Here is an 18,372-nt window from a genome sequence, read left to right on the forward strand (position 1 = left end):
CCCTTAAAAAAAATCTGATTCTCTGCGTTCTCCAGCTGTGGGGGTGGGGGATAGAATATACACTTGGAGCTAGATCTCTGCCAATGGATGTGACAGGGCAAGATGTGGAGAGGATACCCAGAATTACTACATAGGACTCATAGGAAGTCAGGATCACTGAAGCATGCCTGTCTGGGAGATCAGAATTCTCCATAGGCTCCAATAAGAATTGGATAATTTCTCTGGCACACCACTTGTTTTCCTTTATGGCCATCACCATCTTCTGAGAGGAGTCCTCATACCTGCTAGTATTGGTCCCAAGCCCTAGCTTATGATCGACTTTCCAGGCACCATGTGTCTGTGTTTGTCCTGAAGCCAAGCTACTCCAGGAACCATACCACTCATGTGTTTGCTTCAGCTTTCTCTCTGTACAGAACCCGATCAGAAAAGTTGTCCAGGAACAGATTAAGTGAATTTCCTTCTTCCCTAAAGACAGTTTTACTGCTGCCATGATCCTGGAGAGGGACCCTGGGAGCACACGTCAGAGCAAAGGGAAAAGACTGCCATCCATCTGCAAAACAAGAGAATTGTCTGGGGATGGGAAGATGGGAATGCTCTGAAGTCAAGCCTCCTTCAGGAACGTATTTAGTTATTTCAGACAAGGCCCTGCTCTGCTTGTTTGGGGTTTCCCTCAGCAGAGCTCAGCAGCAGGGAGGGGTCAGGATTGCCACTGGGGAGGCAGAGAAAACTGGAGGGGGTGCTGCAGCCAGTGACTCTCAGGCTGGGTCTGCCCCGAGCTGAAGCAGGCTGGCATATCCACTGGAATGGCTCTGCAGACCTTAGCATGTAAAAGAATGCACCATATGTGCCTTTTAAGGCCATCCTGAACAATTCCTCTTCCCTACTGGCATTTACAACCCCTGCCAGCAGCACTGTGTGTCTCCCTTTTCCTCCAGTCGGTTTTTCTGATTTTCACAAAATCAAAGGGTGCTGTCCATGGATGCCTAGAACACTCCCTGGAATTTTGGAATCTATTGGATGTAGCATTCAAAAGCTATCGCAATGCAAGCCAACAGAGAAGTGTTATTGATTTGGGCGTAAGACCTCACTGGGCTTGGCCAATAAAGCTGCAGATACAGTTTTTAGTTCGGCTGTAGTTCTACAGGCTTTGCACCCAAAGATTTCAGAGCACTTTGCAAAGGGTGGCAGTCAGGAGCCCCCTTGACAGATGGGGAAGGTAAGGCAAAAAAAGGTGCGATAAATGACCTGCTGAAGGCCTCAGAGAGCAGGATCTGAAGTGGGAACAGAACCCAGAATGTCCAGTTCTTATAGCTGCAGGCTACTTTCAGAGGTGAACCCAGCATGAGTCAGAACAGTCCAAGCTGCACAAGCCTGGCAAGAGCCTAAAACCACAGCTACAGGAGGTGAGACTTTGCCCCACTTTCTCAGACTAAAATGTTAACTCTGGGCCCCAATGACAGCAACACCAACGTTAGAAGCGGGAAAGTTCGATTTTGAAGATCTGGACAATATATTGTGAATGGATTCTCGTTCTGATGGCTCAAGTGTGCAGAGTGTAATGTGTGGTGGAAATTCTGAGGGCATCCCTTCCCCCCCCCGGGTAATTAACCACCCAAGTGTCCTAGCTAAAGGGCTGCAGATATAGTGACACTGCCTGAATTAAACCCCCTGAGCTCCTGAAAGGAGGGGTTAATTTCTTCATGCCCTTTCAAACACAGAAAGCAGCTGCACAGATTAACCAAAAGTGATTCAGCCCTCAACCTCCTCTCCAAGTGCTGCAGGGAATCCCCACAGGGCATCACAGCCGGAGATCTGGATCAGGCTGGCTCTCTCAGACAACGGGGGAGAGAGACAGCAGTAGGGAATGTGTGTCAAGCACACCAATGATCTCTTGCAAAGCTGACAACCTGAATGGTAGGCAAGAGCAACCACTTTTAGCGAGACTCATTACAGGGGAGTGGGAAAGAAGAGCTCCCGGGCATCACCTGACATACAGCTGCAGACATCGAAACTGGCAGAGAAAGATGCACAACGACAGCTTGGATTAAACATTTATTGATGATGCAGGGCTTACATTACGTTAGCAGATCAGTAAGCAGTGGATGGGCCAATGTTCATTCCTCATGCGCCCAGTTCAAGAGGATTACCAGAAAGACCACAACAAGTTACATCTGTAACAGCATTCACCTAACTGGAGCAGGGACAACACTGACCTCCTAGCGTTCCCCAACACCTCCCGTGTCCCACGCCTCCCTCTTGTCCAAGGGCTGGGTGCACAGAGAAAATCTTGTTGCTTGCTTGTTTCCCCAGATCATCTCTCGGCTCCAGACTCTCTACAGAGAATGATCCTGCCCAGGTCTTCATTTTCTGGCTTGGCTGCTGTAACCCGCTCCCTTCTGGGCTCTCTGACACGCCCCGTGTCCCACTCCACACCAGGAAAAGCGCATCTGCTAAGTTCACGAGCCTGATCTGACCCTGTCACTGGCTCCCCTTTCTCCACCACTACCTTCGACTGCAAAACACTGCTCACTCTGCTCCCCACCTGCCTGTCCTCTCCACTCAACAGCCTGTCTGGCCACTTCCCCTCCCCCCCACACACCAGATCTGCATGGGGCTCCTCACCTAGGCCATTCCTCTGCCCATCAGTCAAGTCCCTCCTAAGACCTGCCTCTTTCATGATACCTTAGAGAAAACTGCTCTTTAAACATTCCGGTTTGATTTACATCCTTGCCCTGCTGGGCTGCTCCTCACTGCTTGAATAATGTCAACTCACCCTCATCCCCTGCTGCTTTGATTCCTCCCCTCCCCCTCGCCGACCCTGACCACCACCACCACCCACACACAGCCCACCTCATTGTAGCAGTCCCTTGTCAGCACTTTCCTGTTCTGAGGGAGGAGAGATTGCCTGGAGGGCAGATTGTTCTGGAGGGCAAGGATCTTGCATGTTAGAGATTTCCCCTAAATTATACCTATCTTCTAGCTCTTACATAGAGCTCTTCATCCATCCATCGCAGTGTGCTTTACACAGGTGGGCATAGCCTCATTTTCAGATAGGGAAACTGAGGCACCAGGCAGGGAAAAAGTCAGCAGGAGACCAGGCAGGCAGCAGCAGTGACTAGTTAGCTTGGAACCCCTCCACCCTGCTCCCACATGCAAAACACACCACCTTCAGCCGCTGACTGGGCACACTGACCTGCAGCTTCACAGCGATCACCACCGAGTTTAGGTCCTTGTCCATCTCCTTCAACATGATAAGCTTCTTCAGGGTCAAGCTGAACAACCTGTCAGGAGAAGAGAAACTGTCAGAAACAGGACGGAGCAGCTGGGAGATGCAGGAAGAGATGAAGCATTCCTGAAGCTACACAGGGAATCAGAGGTTGTAACAGATGCAATCCACTCATGGCTTTCTATTCCATCAGGCAGCTCTTCAGAGCTTTGCGCTACAAGCAGGTTGGAGTAGACACTCCCCAAGGCTGTCTACATGCTCTTGTGCATTTCTGTGGTGCAAATATTTTCCCAGCTATGTGCCTGGCCCGTCCAGCCTCTTGCAATACAAACAGCGCTCAGGGAAAGGGAAAGGAAGCTCATGTGGGAGTCAAGCCACACTGCAGCTGACCTGCTTTGAACTTATGATCTTTGACGGCAACTCAAACCTGTTCCGTTCAGCCTGAGCCTCTGGCAGTTCTGGGCTTGATGTAGAAGTTACAGGGTGAGGTGCTATGGACTGTGATAGGTAGGAGATCAGATTAGAAAAGAACAGGCCTTCTGGCCATAACATCTATGGACTGCACTAAATGCACGGAAGGCACATAGGTCAACACACAGGTAAAGCTCTGATTATCCAGAGCCAAGTCTCGGGGGGCCATGCCAAACCTTTGGGTAATGGGGGTTTTGGCTACCAGTGATTCACTGGTTTGCACTGTCTGTGTGCTGTCATGAGCAGGGGGTGGTGAAGTGCAGGCCACACATTAAAGGATCTTTGACAATAGATTTCAAAGGACGCCCATTGTGAGAGACCCTTTGTACTTTACCAACAGCCTGATCTGTCCCAGCAAAGTCAGGACATCTCCTTTCACTGAGCAACTAGCTCCACACCCACATTATAGTGGGTCTGCAGGTTTGGGGGGAAACCTGACCTGCCAGTCACTGCCAGGAAGGGGTGCAGCCCAGGCCCCAAGGACCTTCCTGCTCTGTGGAAGTTACCTGCTTGGCTGACTGACAGAATCCTCACAATCTGCTTCCAGAAAAACTCAAGACCGCTACGTACTGCAGAGCTCAACAGAAACAGGCGCGTTTCTCCACTGAGCCAAACCCTGCACCAGCTCCTGTAGCAACATTCTGGGTCTGTGGACCTCATTATGCAGAGAAAGGAAACCTTCAGGTAGCTCAGATACACTCTCCTCTTTTCCCTCCTATTAAGTCCTAAGATCCATTCCTGTGGGACCCTGATGGCAGTATGGACCTGGGCAGGGAGACTGCCTACAGACAGAGACTGAGCGGCGTTTTCAATTGTGCCAAAGTGACTTAGGAGCACAAATCCCATTTCAAGAGAACATCACTTGGGTGCTCTGAAAATTCCACCCACTAACTGCATTCTCTGTACTGGAGGGACCAGAGATTGGAGCAAAGGGAGAAAACTCCTAGTAGATCTTCCACTAGGACACATGCGATTGTCCTTCAAAGTGGCCACCACTGTCCCCTGGCAGTGAGCTGTGACATTAGCCACATAACCTTTCCACTGGGTAGACCCCAGAGACACACATCAGCCATTTGAAAATGACAGGCTAGGAGGTTCTCTCTCCCTTTGATTCTCATTGGAGAAGGCTATCAAATGGCAGGACAGCTTAGGGTCAATCTTGAGGGCTGGCTCTGGACAAAGGACCTCTTTGAGAAACGGGCTATAGTGCTCACAGCCCCAGTGCGCTTCTAGGGGCAGAGAGAGCAATGAAGACCCCAAACGTAGGGGAGGGGAGATAAAGAGACACTTCCTTCGCGGTGCAAATGCATGTTCCATGAGAGCGGTGGGGACCAGATCCAGGTGCCAGGGGGCTGAGATGGACTGACACTGCCAGAGGTGCTGCCTTCTGTGCTAAGGATAGTGAATAACCGCAGGGATCTTTCTGCACAGGACAGGTACAGTTGCACCTCCCTCTGGAGGCAGGAAAGTCTCCTTCCCAGCTGTCCAATTAGCACATGGTAAATGGAACTCTTCACTCCATAATGCCCTTGCTCATGGAGGGAAAGCTGGGCCTTGGGCTCCATCCACCTCTACCCTACCTCCTCTCCAAGGACCAAGCCCCAGGACTGGGCACCCCCCTCAGATGGACGCTACAACCTTTGGGGGCGCCAGCGAGTGCTCTCCAGCTTGCATATGAAAAGGCATCACTCCTCAGCCACCAGAGAGGTGACTGCAGAAAGGCCCCTCCTGCCGGGGAGCGCTGGAAGTGCCGATCTCAGAGCAGTGCCGTTAGTCAGACGGGCACCACCCCTGTTTGCTCCCAGGAGCAGAACTGTGTGCGTGGCTGGCAGACTCTTCTGATCAGGACACAGCAGTAACTCCTCCATGTGAACCCGTTGGGGAGCGTCTGCCACTGCTGTGTCTCAGTGGTCCCCCACTGTGGCAGCCCAAGAAGCAGTAGATGGGGATGCCTTCCTGCCAGGGTTCCTTTCACGGCAAGCCCTTGGTGAATACTCTGGGAGCGGTGGCCAGAGCAAGACGAAAACCCCGTGCCGGAAATGCTATCTTCCTAAAGTAAAGCACAGGGGCCTGTGCGGCATCAATAAATGGCGATATGGAGGAAGCGTCCTTCTCATCTCTAGGCAACAGGGAAATCCCCTGGGTTGGCTGGCGCCTGAGTGGGTTCGGGGATCTTGTGTTAAGTAAGGCACTTGACGAGGAGCTAGCAGGTCTGGTTCTAGTCCCGGCTCTGCCGCTGGGCGAGCTTGAGCAAATCACTTCCCCTCCATGCCTCTCTTTCCCCATCTGTAAAATGGGAGTAACAAGACTTCCCCACCCCACAGAGACAAGATGCTCAAATACTTCAGGATGAATCCCTATTGCTCAAGACCAAGCCAGTGGCTCAGTCACTAGACCATGGTAACTTAAATGCCATGGTTTTGTAGCTGTGCATCCTTAGATTTCTATCAGATCCAAGTTCTCATTTGCAGGTTTTAGTGACTACTTTGCTAACTCCTCAGATCCATACTTGAGGAGTAATGAAGTCCCAGGACACACTGAAGGCAGCACCTTCCTCTTTCAGAGATGAAGGGGAAATAGAAGGCTAGAAGGAAGAAATAGATGCTTTCCAGAATCCCTCACACCATCACCTTCTCTCTCCAGGCTACGTCACTGCAATAGAAGCCCACTCGAAGCACTGCTATTAGACAGGAAGCCAGCAGCACGACAAAAAAGGAAGAAAGGGGAAAAAAATGAGTCAGGAGGACAAAAAAGAGTTTGCAGGGCAGGTGATCCCACCTAGGACTCTTTCAGGGCCGAGTTCAAACAGACGTGAAACCCAGGTTGAGGCCTCACAGCTGTCTGACCCCCATCACCACTGGAGCTGAGCACCTTGCCCTCTTCAATGCAATAGATGTTAACCTGCACCCATACCATGAAAAAGGGAACCATCGCCTCTTTGCCAAACTCACTGACCCAACTCTCAGCAGCATGAAGCCTCCAAGTTCTCTCCTGATCAACCTTTGACCTGACGTCAGAGCCAACACCACTCTAACTTTTTGCTAGGACTAGTTTAAAAGGTTAGGTCTGTGCTATTTATGGACAAACTAAGGAGGCCAGACCAGATGAACATGTAACAGGTCACCATGTTCTATTAAGAAAGGTGGGGGTCACCACAGCTGGGAATTTAGGGGAGATCTGCACCAGGGCCCTAATCTATAGCAGAGCCAAGAACTGAACTCAGATTTCCCAAGAGCAGTCCCGTACTTTACATCCCATTAAGCCCAGGACAATCTCTAGCAGTTGGAAATAAAGAAGGAGAAGAGGAATAAAAGGCAGGTGGCACCAGAATTGGTTAATTGCAAAGAGAAGCCTCTTGAGATGCAGCCTGTGTACTACCAGGCACATGGTAAGTCATCCATGACTCACTGTTCATCTGCACAGATGACTGCACCTGTAACAGTAGCACATGCCACGGCTCAGGAAGGAGACAGGTAAGTGCAGGGGGTTCAGGGAGGCATAGCTTTGTTGTGAAGGTGAGAGAAACTGCGTAAGGACCTGCCACCAGCTTACAGCAAACACATCAGGTGCTGACTGAGGAAACATAATGCTGCTTCTACTTCCAAAACAACTTTGTCTTTCAAGCAGTGTGATCTTTTTAGAGCCACAGGAGCTAAGTGGAGCCCAATGTAGGAATATCTATTGTTATCTGCACAGCTGCTGCGACAGATAAGAGGCCAGCACAAGGGAACTCCAAACCGGCAGCCTTTTTGCATAACATGGAACCTCATAAATGCTCAGTACAGTTACATATATTCTTCACTTACATGGGAACTGCTGTTGTATGGGTTTCCACATGCTCTGAGAAAAGTTAAAAAACACAGGCAATTCCCAGACAAAAAACTCTGTTAAAAGGGAGTGTGACAGGGTTGGGCCAGATGGCTACAGCAGAGTGATTTTTTCATGTTTTTGTATATTTATTTCTACAACCACGATGGCTAAAAAATCAGTATTTCATTTCAAACAAAATTGTACAATTAGGAACCACTGAATGTTCCCCACAACACACAGTTTTTTAACAGTTGTAACTTCTCTTCTTCCCCCTCACCTACTATTAAGGATAGATTGCACAAAGAAGAACTTCTCCGATAGATAGCAGTACATTAAGCTGTAACAATCTGCTCATTGAAGGCAGATATATTAGCCCCAGGTTAAGTAGGTCCCTTTTCCCTGGGTAAGGTAACAGGGAAGGTTCCAGAACAATCAGCAACTTTCTGGAAACAATTAAGGCAGACAGGCTGATTAGAACACCTGCAGCCAATCAAGAAGCTGCTAGAATCAATTAAGGCAGGCTAATCAGGACACCTGGATTTAAAAAGGAGCTCACTTCAGTTTGTGGTGCGTGCGAGGAGCTGGGAGCAAGAGGGCTGAGAGTGAGAAGGCGTACTACTGGAAGACTGAGAAGTACAAGCATTATCAAACATCAGGAGGAAGGTCCTGTGGTGAGAATAAAGAAGGTGTTGGGAGGAGGCCATGGGAAGTAGCCCAGGGAGTTGTAGCTGTCGAACAGCTGTTACAGGAGCCACTGTAGACAGCTGAAATCCACAGGGCCCTGGGCTGGAACGCGGAGTAGAGAGCGGGCCTGGGTTCCCCCATCCCTCCAACTCCCTCCTTGATACTGGAGGAGTTGAACTGGACCATGGGTTCCACCCGAGGGGATGGTCTCTGGCCTGATCCCCGATCCACTAGGTGGATCAGCAGAGGCTGTGGGCATTGTTCTTCTTCCTTTCCCCATGCTGGCCAGTGATGAGGCTAACTGAGTGAACGGCAGATTTGAGCCACGAAAGTGGCCAAACTGAGGGCTGCCGTGAACCTCTGAGGTGAGAAAATCCGCCAATAAGCGCAGGACCCACCAAGGCAGAGGAGGAACTTTGTCACAGGAGATAAGGTTGAGCAGATGCATCCCAACCATTACCTAATACTGTCCGTGAGCTCCCAGCATATGGAGAGTTAACAGAAGATGTCTTAGTCAGAAGAATGATCAGTGCTGTCCCCAGACGGATCAGGCAGGATTTGAGGGGTGGGGGGAGAGCGCATTGTTCTTGTTTTCAGAAGCAAAGGATAAAATCTTCAGACTTGGGTGTCTTGGCTGTCTAGTTAGCCAGCTCAGAAGTGGCCTGTTTTTCAGAGTTGCCCAGCTGCCATTAAAGTTCAGCCCCCTATCAGCCCCACATTGCAGTTTGGAACGAGCTGCCCCTGGGATCTCAATCTTGCTCTCTCCATGTCTTTCAAGTGCTTCTACCTGCACGTCTCCTGGAATGGAACCATGAGTTTCACTTCACTTTAGAGAAGATCACCAGGCTACAACACCCCCTGTTTACCAACCATATTACCTCAACCGGACCAACTGGCTTTGGGTCTGGCTGTAGACTTCTCAATGGGAGCTTGTGACCAGTAAGAATCAGCAGTGACTCAGGATAGCTTCATCAAACCTAAGTATGATTTATTGATTCACAGAAACTTACGCTGAGAGAAACAAGGCAGACTGTCATTCATAGGCGTGTAGGACACAGAACTGCAAGGGCCCTTCTGGGTGACCAAGTCCAGTCCCCTGCTGTCGCAGCCAACCCTGTCATAGAATCCCATTCATAAATGTCATTTCAAAATTCCTTTTTCATCCCTGGGTTCCTGGGCCTGGTCCAAACTGGGTTATTCACCGTGAGGTCAAGGTTGGACTTCACAGCAGTAGGTTCTCTGTTTTGTTCTGTAACTACCAGTGAATAGGTGGGAATTAGAATTGTTAGTCTCATCTGCCTGTGTGCTTGCTAGTGTCTGTCTATATGAGGCATTTGTGTGGAATAGCTAGGGTGTGAATTTGGAGCATAAGAGCTATTTCACAATAACTCCCTGTGTGGACACTCTTATTCCGCACTACAAATGCCTTTGTGCACTTTAGCTTAATCCACTAACCACACAAGGCCTGAGTGTGGAATAAGAATGTTCACTTGGGAAGCTAGTGCACAACAGCTATTGTAGGCTATTTCCCTGGGTTGACAAGCTTTCAGCATCTGCTGGAATTTACCCCTCTTGACCCCATAACCCCCAACACAAGAGCAAACAAACAAGAACATAATTTTCATAAAAATACTACAAATATTGACCACATTCTTCACATCCCCTATATACACTGAGCAATGGGGGAGGTAGTTGGGATTTTTTGACAGCCTTTCATGACTACACCCTCAGAGAGAAAGAACCGTGTTCCAAAAATACCCTCGGATGGAAAGGAGTAGCCAAAAGCAGGCTCATCTATTGCAACAGGTCTACAAGAGTCACCGCCGCCTTATGATCAATAATACTGAAGGTAGATCTAACTAGTTCAGCATGGACACCTGATTTTCATCTCCTCTCCAAGTGAAGATCATCTACCAGTCTCCAAGCCATGCCCACATCTATTCCCAGATAAACAAAATCTAGGAGTTCTGAAGCTGTTTAGACACAGCAAGAATTTTCTTGCCACAATGCCAAGAGATACCTAAGATTACCATGGAGGAAGTTACAGGTCACTTACAAGACATGATTGCAAGTTCAGGGAAAATTACTACTCAGGTGACATAATCCAGGCCACCTCCTGTATTACACTTCTTTAGCCTAAGCCACCCCACATCAGCCAGGAAGGTAGGTGATTGACTAGGACTGCAAACGTGAATTGTGATAGTTCAGAATCCTCTCCCCATCCCGCTAAGTTTAGAAACCATCCTGGAGTAATAACCTCACTTTCCTCACATGTGCCACAGGGGGAAAGGGAAAAGGATTACATATAGTAAGAGCCACAACTTCCAAAGGAAGATCTATGATATGTTGCAAACCCAGGAGTTTCTGATGTACCGGGGGCTGCTGCAGGAATCCATCATTGTGAAATCTTTTGGGAAACCATACAGCTTTGTCAGGCAGAAAACTATCACTATGGAGTTCCTGAAAGAGTTCCAGTCAGCATCACTGAAGTTTTCACAACTTAGTCACTCGGGTCAGGAATGAGACAGCAGGCCTGTACAGGACTGTTCTGCACTTGGTTCCCATGAACAACCCCCCTGAAAGCTACCAGAGTTGGAATGCAGGTCATGAGGATAATGCACTTAGCTCTTTACCAGCTTTGTCCACCACCACCACCTCTCCTCTCACCCCAGCTCCTTGAACTTAAAGTATTATGGCACTGAGGAACTCAGCATCCCTGGGAGGCAGGGGTTGTCTCCAAACAACCTAGGGAAGCTGGTCTCAGGGGTTAAGCAGCTTCCCTAGGTCTGTGGCAGAGCTGGGAATGTAACACACCCCTTACTACCCAGTCCATTGCTTTAGCCACGAGACATGGCCTCCTTCTCCTTATAACTTAATGGTGGCAGCAGAGGACTGAGAGGCTGGATGCCTGGGTTCTATTTCTATCTTTGCTACCGACGTTCTGTATGACCGTGGGGAAGTCACTGCAGCTGGGATTTTCACTCTTGGGCTCTTTGAAAGTCCCACTCGTGCCTCAGTTTCCCCATCTTTCAGCTGGGTAATGTCCATCTCATAGGCGCGCTGCCAGGTTGGAGCAATTGCTGTTCGTCAAGCTCTCCAAGACCTCGGAGTGAAAGTTACACTGCTGTTTGCACAATAAAATATTAGAGAGGCTTAGCCTAGAGACACTTGCTCATCGCAGTTCTTCGGTGCTTGGAGGCATGGGAATAGTTCCTCCCCCTGCTTGTTTGTGTAACACACTGGGCCTGTTTACCTCCCGCAGGACTGAACCCCAGACCTTCCGCACCAGCCCCTACCCTGGAGCTAAAGGAGTCACTTTGCGTAAGTAGCAGGCTCTTATTCTCAATGGTGGGGTGGAGCCAAAATATCCCCAGGCACCTCTTTGGTCAGGACTTCCCCTAATGGCAGCCTTTGAACTGCTCTGGCCAATGGGTTTCCTGCTTGGTATTTAATAGAGCCAAATGCAAGGTCACACATCTAGGAACAAGGAATACAGGCCATGCCTACAGAGCGGGGCCTGTATCGTAGAGAGCAGTGATTCTGGACAGGATTCAGGGGTGATAGTGGGCAAATAATTGACCAGGAGCTCCCAGTGCCACACTTGGCAAAAAGGGCTAATGTAACCCTTGACTGTGTAAACAAAGGGGTAGTGAGTAGGAGCAGGGAGAGGATTTCACCTCCATATACAGCACTGGGGAGACCTGCCCTGGAACAGCCCATCCAGTTCAGGGGGGTCACATCTTAAAACAGACTTTGAAAAATTTGGAGGTGGTGTAGAAAGGAGGCATGGAAACGTCTGACTCCAGGGCTGGAGAAAATGCCTTGGAGTGAGAGACTTCAAATGCTCAAAGAGAAGATCAAATGGTGACTCGATGGTGTCTCTTTATGGGGAGAAAATGCAGGATACTCACAGGCTCTTTAACCTAGCAGAGAAAGGCAGAACAAGAACCAATGGCTGGAAGTTGAAGTCAGCCAAATTCAAATGGAAAATAAAGCATAAATGTTTAACAGCCCAGCTGATTAGTCATTGGAGCAACCTGCCAAGGGAAGTGATGGATTGTCTTCAAATCCAGTCTGGCTGCCTTTCTGGAAGACGCTATAGTCAAACACAAGTGCCTGGGCCCAGTGCAGCGGTAGCATTGTCTGGCCTGTGCCATACAGGAGGTCAGACCAGATGATCTAATGGTCCCTTCTGGCCTTAAAAACTATTAATCTTGATATTTTAGGGTAGCCAGTTCAATAAGTAGGAGGGGTACATGCTTCCTGCTGTGGAAGGAAAGGCATCGATTCGTCTACGTTATGTCAGTCTGTCTGTGTAGCATGTGGACACACCTTAATGCACGTAATCAAACTGGGATGCCCAAAGCAGCTCGCCAGCAGCCAGAGGACTGCACCGAACATGTGTAACTCTAGTACCGTAAATACTCGCAGGCCAGAGGAATTAATTGCAATAATTAGGCTTTTATTGAACGGTGGCTAAACTGAGCCTCTCACACCTTTTTGTCACACTAGTTGGGATGTCAGAGTCCCTGCAGAGCTCTGGGGTGTAGCATTACTGGTGGACAAGTGGGGACATGCTGCAGCATGGGTTTCACTGGATCTAATGCTCTTCTCCACTAGCTAGAGGAAAAAGCATTTGAAAAGGAAGATTTCTAACCAGAGGAGTGTGGTTCTGGAACAGCCTTCCAATAGGAAGGTTATTTGTCCCCGCTGCAACTAGTTTGAAGATGGAGCTCGACATGTTTCTGACCAGGATTCTCTGATGAGGTTGGCTGCAATAGCAAAGACTAGATTTGATGACCCAGTAGGCCCGTTCTAGTCCTATGTTCCTAAAAAGGTCACCTTCATACCAGGCACTTTTAAACGAGCAAACTATTAATTTTAGAGCCTCTTCTGTTTACCAGTTCCATAATAATTAGCTTCTAGTGCATATCACTGCTAGATCTCAAAAAGAAAGACAAGGACTGCCACCCTTGTACAGATGGGGAAACCGAGGCACAGAGGCTTGTCAGAGGTTAATGGTAGAACCTGAAATGGAACACAGGTCTCCAGACATCCGGTCAGGCTTCATGGTCATCTCTAAGTCACCCACCACTCCTGAAGTAGGGAAGGATTAGCTATCCCTGTTTTACATGGGGGAAACAAAGCAATGATGTAACTGGTAGAAGTCTGTAGTAGGGCTGGGAATGGAGCCCAGACCTCAAGTCCTGTCTTTTAACCCCAAGATCAGCCTTCCTTTCTTGTGCTTAGAGAAATAAACAAAAAACAGACCAAGTTCAGCTTTGACCTAAAAAATATGTAAGCAACATACTTGTCTTCACACTTAATTAGGCCACTAGCTAGGGACAATCTTGGCACTCTGGCTATTTTCCTTTGAAAATGGTGAAACTGGTGCATGAATATGGAAGGGCTGGAATTCAGCCAGTAATGTTTAAGGGCAGCTGAAAGTTAAACAGAGCATAAGCAAATCAGAAAAGGGTTTCAGGAAACTGCCACTCTCTATGACAAACAAGCTAAATAGTGATGTACAAAGGATAACCAGAAGCAAGCTTCAGACACAGAGATTTCACAGGTTCCATTATTACAATGCAGCGTATAACAATCATGCAGGGTGCACGAGCAAACTAGTATTCAGGCCTGGCTAGGAGGAATCTATTGTGGTCGGGTATAGGGGACATTCTGGTGCTCAGCTCCGCCCACTACCCCAGAACTCCTAGACAGACAAACAAATCAACATGAGCTCCCAGTGCGATGCTTGGCAAAGAGGGCCACTGTGACCCGCAGCAGGGAGGGAGCTACCTTTGGATACGGCACTAGTGGGAACAATACTCAAGTACCGCAGCCAGTTCTGGGGGCCATGTTTTAAAAAGGTGGTTGAAAAACTGGGGAAGACGCAGAGAAGAGCCACAAAAATGATCTGAGGGCTGAAGAAAGTGCCTGACAGGGCGAGACTTACAGCTCACTCTTTTGGCTTATCAAAATGAAGACTGAGAGGCGACTATCACAGTGCATAGCTACCTGTATGAGGAAAACGGAGCGGGTAGCAAAGGGCTCTTTAAGCTAACAGAGAAAGGCAGAACAAGAAGCAATGGCTGGAAGCTGAAGCCAGACAAGTTAGAAATTGAGGCACAAGTTTTTAACAGGGACAGTGATTAACAATTGGAACAAACTGCCAAGGAAAGCGGTGGATTGTCCATCTGCTGGTGTCTTCTGATCAAACCTGGCTGCCTTGCTGGAAGATGCTTTAATCAAACACAAGTGACTGGGCTCAATAAAGGGTGAAATTCTCTGGCTTGGGCTATACACGAGGTCAGATTAGAGGATATTGATGCCCCTATCTGGTAGAATTTAAGGCTAGTCTAGATACTTGAGGGGGTTTCCAAGCTTTTAATTCTCAGAGCTCCACATTCCTTCCCAACTCCACCATAACTCGCTCCTTATATTTTTCATTCTGCTGAACACACTTTGCAAACCCCTGCTCTGGTTAAATGATCAGCAATAAGAGAGTTAATGGTGACACTCAACATTTCACCATTAGGCCCTTTAACTAACACCTGCCCTGAGATTAATGAGAGCATCATGTGGAGCTCAGAGCTACTGTCACCGGCTAGCATGCGGAGACAGCACTATACCTGGCTATGCTCGGAGAGATGGGTGCCTGAGAAGTGCTGCTGTGGTCTACCAGCTCCGTCTGACACACACATACTAGCAGAGTGCCTAGGATGGAAGGCAACAGATGTAAAGAACTCCATTTCCCCAGGGATTAGCCAATGTGATCAGAGAGAACACAGAGCCGAGAGGCTCTTGCCGTCTGAAGCCAGTGGGGTCTTGTGTTTGTTTGTTTAACTCAGTACAAGTTGGCACTTGTCCCATTCAGCCAGCTAAGGAAATCCACAGGCAAGTCTTCACACACTCAGTTGCTGGCGGTGAGCAGCCTTTTTGGTCCCATTTGCATGGAAAAAGGAGGTCAGATGTGCAAACTAAAATAACCAAAGTAAAGACAGACACTTCTGAACATCCTGATTTATGATTCTTGCTTTCTCTCTCTCGTGGTCATGCTGCTGTACAGAAGAGTAGAGGTGTGTGGTTTCCTTAGTACTGCTATGGATGCTAACATATGCCAAGCATATAAAGATGACTGACATACAGAAACACCCCCCACTGTGAAGGGTCCTATCTTTATCCCAAGAGCCTTTTACCCAGTCCTTCTATGTGTCAGCAGTTACTGAAGACAGGAAAAACACTATGTTTATTATAATAATCTCATATGGCTCTTCCTTTTATGTTGATTTAACATGGTTAAAATGTTACTGTTCAGAAGAAGAGCTACAGGTTTCAGCTTTAGCTTTGTAATAGGCTGTGTTAAAATAAATCTTCCCCAGCTTGATCATTATCTGGTGTCAGCAGGATGCAGACAGATTCAGTTCTTCCCAGAACGAGCCGTTGAACAAAGCACACACAAACTCACTGGGGATTATCTGAAAATACAAGAAGAGCACAAAGAGAAACATACTGTTCCTCTGCAGGGATGCCCAGCTGCTGTATGCAGGCAGCGTAAACAGAGCACTATGCAAGGACAAGAGACACAGGAAACCATCACACATTGCTACATTTTGCTCTGCAAGTGAGAGAGCCCAGTGAGTGGTAGGGGTGCTTTTTTTTTTTTTTAATTGCTAGGGAGAATTGAAAGATGCCACCAGTATGAACAAGCCAAACCAAGTCATTACTGCTCGTTGGAAAGCATTCAGAGATACCGCAAAATACCAAACAGAACAGTCACACATAAGGTACCTGATCTGTTTAAGAGAAGGGACCTGCACACTCCCTTTGAAGCGATTTGTACAAACAGTAGCAGTCAGAGGCCCCAGGCAAAGGGATCTAGACTCCTGAGTCACTTTGGTACTTTGGAAACATTTACTTTAAGTCAGTCAGGGATCGTGCTAAGCTAAGTCAATATAAGTCATTCTTATAACTGGCTGAAGAGTGTCTGCGCAAGGAGTCTGCAGCGACTTCGTTAAACTGGTGCAACTTGTGTGTTTAGACAAGGCCTTTCATCTGAAGTGACCCCCCTCCACCAATGTGGAAAACCACAGGGCCATGATAAAGAAAATAAGGCTACCCTCCTAACCCTAGATGGGAGGGAAAACCTTTTTCCCCTAACAGCCACATTGGTAGCCTGTGCTTAGTAGTGACCCAGAGAAAACAGAAGCATCTATTGCTGGTTACGGCACCAAATAGTGAGTCGGGACCCACGGTTCCATTCCTCACTCTGCCACTATCACTATGTGACCCTGGGCAAGTTACTTCCCCTTTCCTGCCTCAGCTCCCATCTGTAGAACGATACTTTCCTTCAGGACATGCTTGGAGATCTCCAGATGAAAAGCACTGAATGAGCAGCATGTATTATCGCTGAATCGCCACTGACACACCCAGCAGGCCTGCATCTCCAGAGCCAACAAGAGGCGCAGCAATGTTGGATACGCCTGTTTTTCATGTCTCTCTCTGTGAAAGCTGAGGACGAGGCTACATATCCGAGATCTGACTGCTCTGAGACATCACAACTGCTCAACTCCATGGCTAAAATATTCCATGATCTCTGCGTGCCTTCCATTCATGCTACTATCCCTATTTTCTCCAGCCTGTCTCTTACAGTCCTAACTGCCTTCTGCTGCTATGATCTCCAGTAGCAGCTAAACATAAAGAAATCCCCATATTACCTGTACACATCCTTAAATGCACAATGTCACAACTAGCACGGAAGAGATCATACTGTAGCAAAGCACCTGAGATAAAGAGAGGTGTAACCAGTAAATCTTTCCCCTGTTGAGGTTATTCTGCCAGGCAAAGCTTATTGTGTATGTGAGTGACCATGCTGCTGTGGAAGTGTTTGTTTGGGGCTGTTCAGTTTCCTCTGAAATAATTTTAAAGGAATCCTCGGATAACAGTAGTTGTGTGTTCCATCTGTTTCCAGGCAAAAGTAATGGAGCGAAGGACAAGATAAGACATCACTTGCTGTCATCTGTGGCTTTATTAAGAATTATGCCAACTGTCTTCCCAGAAAAGAAACCCTCCTGAACTTGCAGTCATGGCAGCTGATCACCCGTTTAGAGAGCAAAGCCATTTTTGATATCTACAGATCATTAGCATAGTTGTTTTGCATAGTGTTGCTAACTCCGGATTTCATCATGCTATTCAATGTTCTGGAGTCACGTTAGTTTGTGACAATTTCAGCTTTCAAAAAGCAAGGCTTCACGGTTATGGCAAAAAGCTTGGAAAATGTGACACCCTAAAGCAGTGTTTCCCGAACGGTGGGCCCTGACCTACCAAGTTACAGGAAGGTTCTAGATGGGTTGCCATAGGCAAACATACATTTGTCCCAGCCTGGTAAAGTGCAGGGGGTTAGAGAGCACATCCACCCTGTATTCACCCTGCAGCAGCGGTTTGTCCAGGCTCCTGGCTCTGGGCATCATGACCTGGTACACAAGGTTGCAGTGTCACTCAGGCCAAACCTAGTGGTGCTGTGATCCCATGCAGCAGGTCATAATGCCCAGGGCGGAAGGCTGGACCCAGCCTTGTGGGAAAGGAGCCACTGCTGTGGGGTAAACTCACTTTCCAACCCCACCGGAGGCAGGGTGTGTGTGTCATGTGGGGTCATGTTCCCACTCAGATTTGCTGCTTGGCTTGTACTGAGCATACTCACTCACAGAGCAATAACACCACTGAAACCGGCTGCCCTCACTCTGCCCCCCCCCGCTATTGGCAGGCCTGGGTCATCTCTGAACTCCACCATAACCCCGGCATCCCCTCCACACCAGGCCGGAGTTAAAATTCCAGTGCCAGAGCAGAAGGTGCATATATGTAATAGGGTGTTGCAAAAAATGACAAAATGCAGTTGGTGGGTTGCCTTAGTACTGTTTGGGAGCCAGTGCCCTAAGAGAGACTACCATGTATTTTAAAAAGCCTCAGGAGTTTGGAGAGCCTGACTCATGATCTTTGAATGCTTGGTATAGGCAGCAGAGTGTGGAAGAGCACAGAGGCCCCAGTCTAGATCAGCACCCCATTGTCCTAGGTGCTGCACAATCACACAGGAAGACAATCACTACTCAAAAAGTCAAATGCGCAGAAGTCCAATGCCTGGGTATGACAAGAAACAGGCACACCGAATGCAGACTGCAAGCAGC

At 48.3% G+C, this 18,372-nt stretch overlaps 1 protein-coding gene across 3 annotated transcripts in view; it reads right to left on the bottom strand.

The window, feature by feature from the left end:
- PACS1 (phosphofurin acidic cluster sorting protein 1) overlaps nt 1-18,372 on the bottom strand; it is a 97,545-nt gene that overhangs the window by 42,096 nt on the left and 37,077 nt on the right. For all 3 annotated transcript variants that reach the window (XM_074957817.1, XM_074957816.1, XM_074957815.1), the window contains exon 2: nt 3,194-3,281. In XM_074957817.1, the coding sequence (XP_074813918.1) occupies nt 3,194-3,281 (88 nt within the window). The remainder of the gene's footprint in view (nt 1-3,193; nt 3,282-18,372) is intronic.

The sequence above is a fragment of the Natator depressus genome, chromosome 7, assembly GCF_965152275.1.
Source record: "Natator depressus isolate rNatDep1 chromosome 7, rNatDep2.hap1, whole genome shotgun sequence".
NCBI classification, from domain to species: domain Eukaryota; kingdom Metazoa; phylum Chordata; order Testudines; family Cheloniidae; genus Natator; species Natator depressus.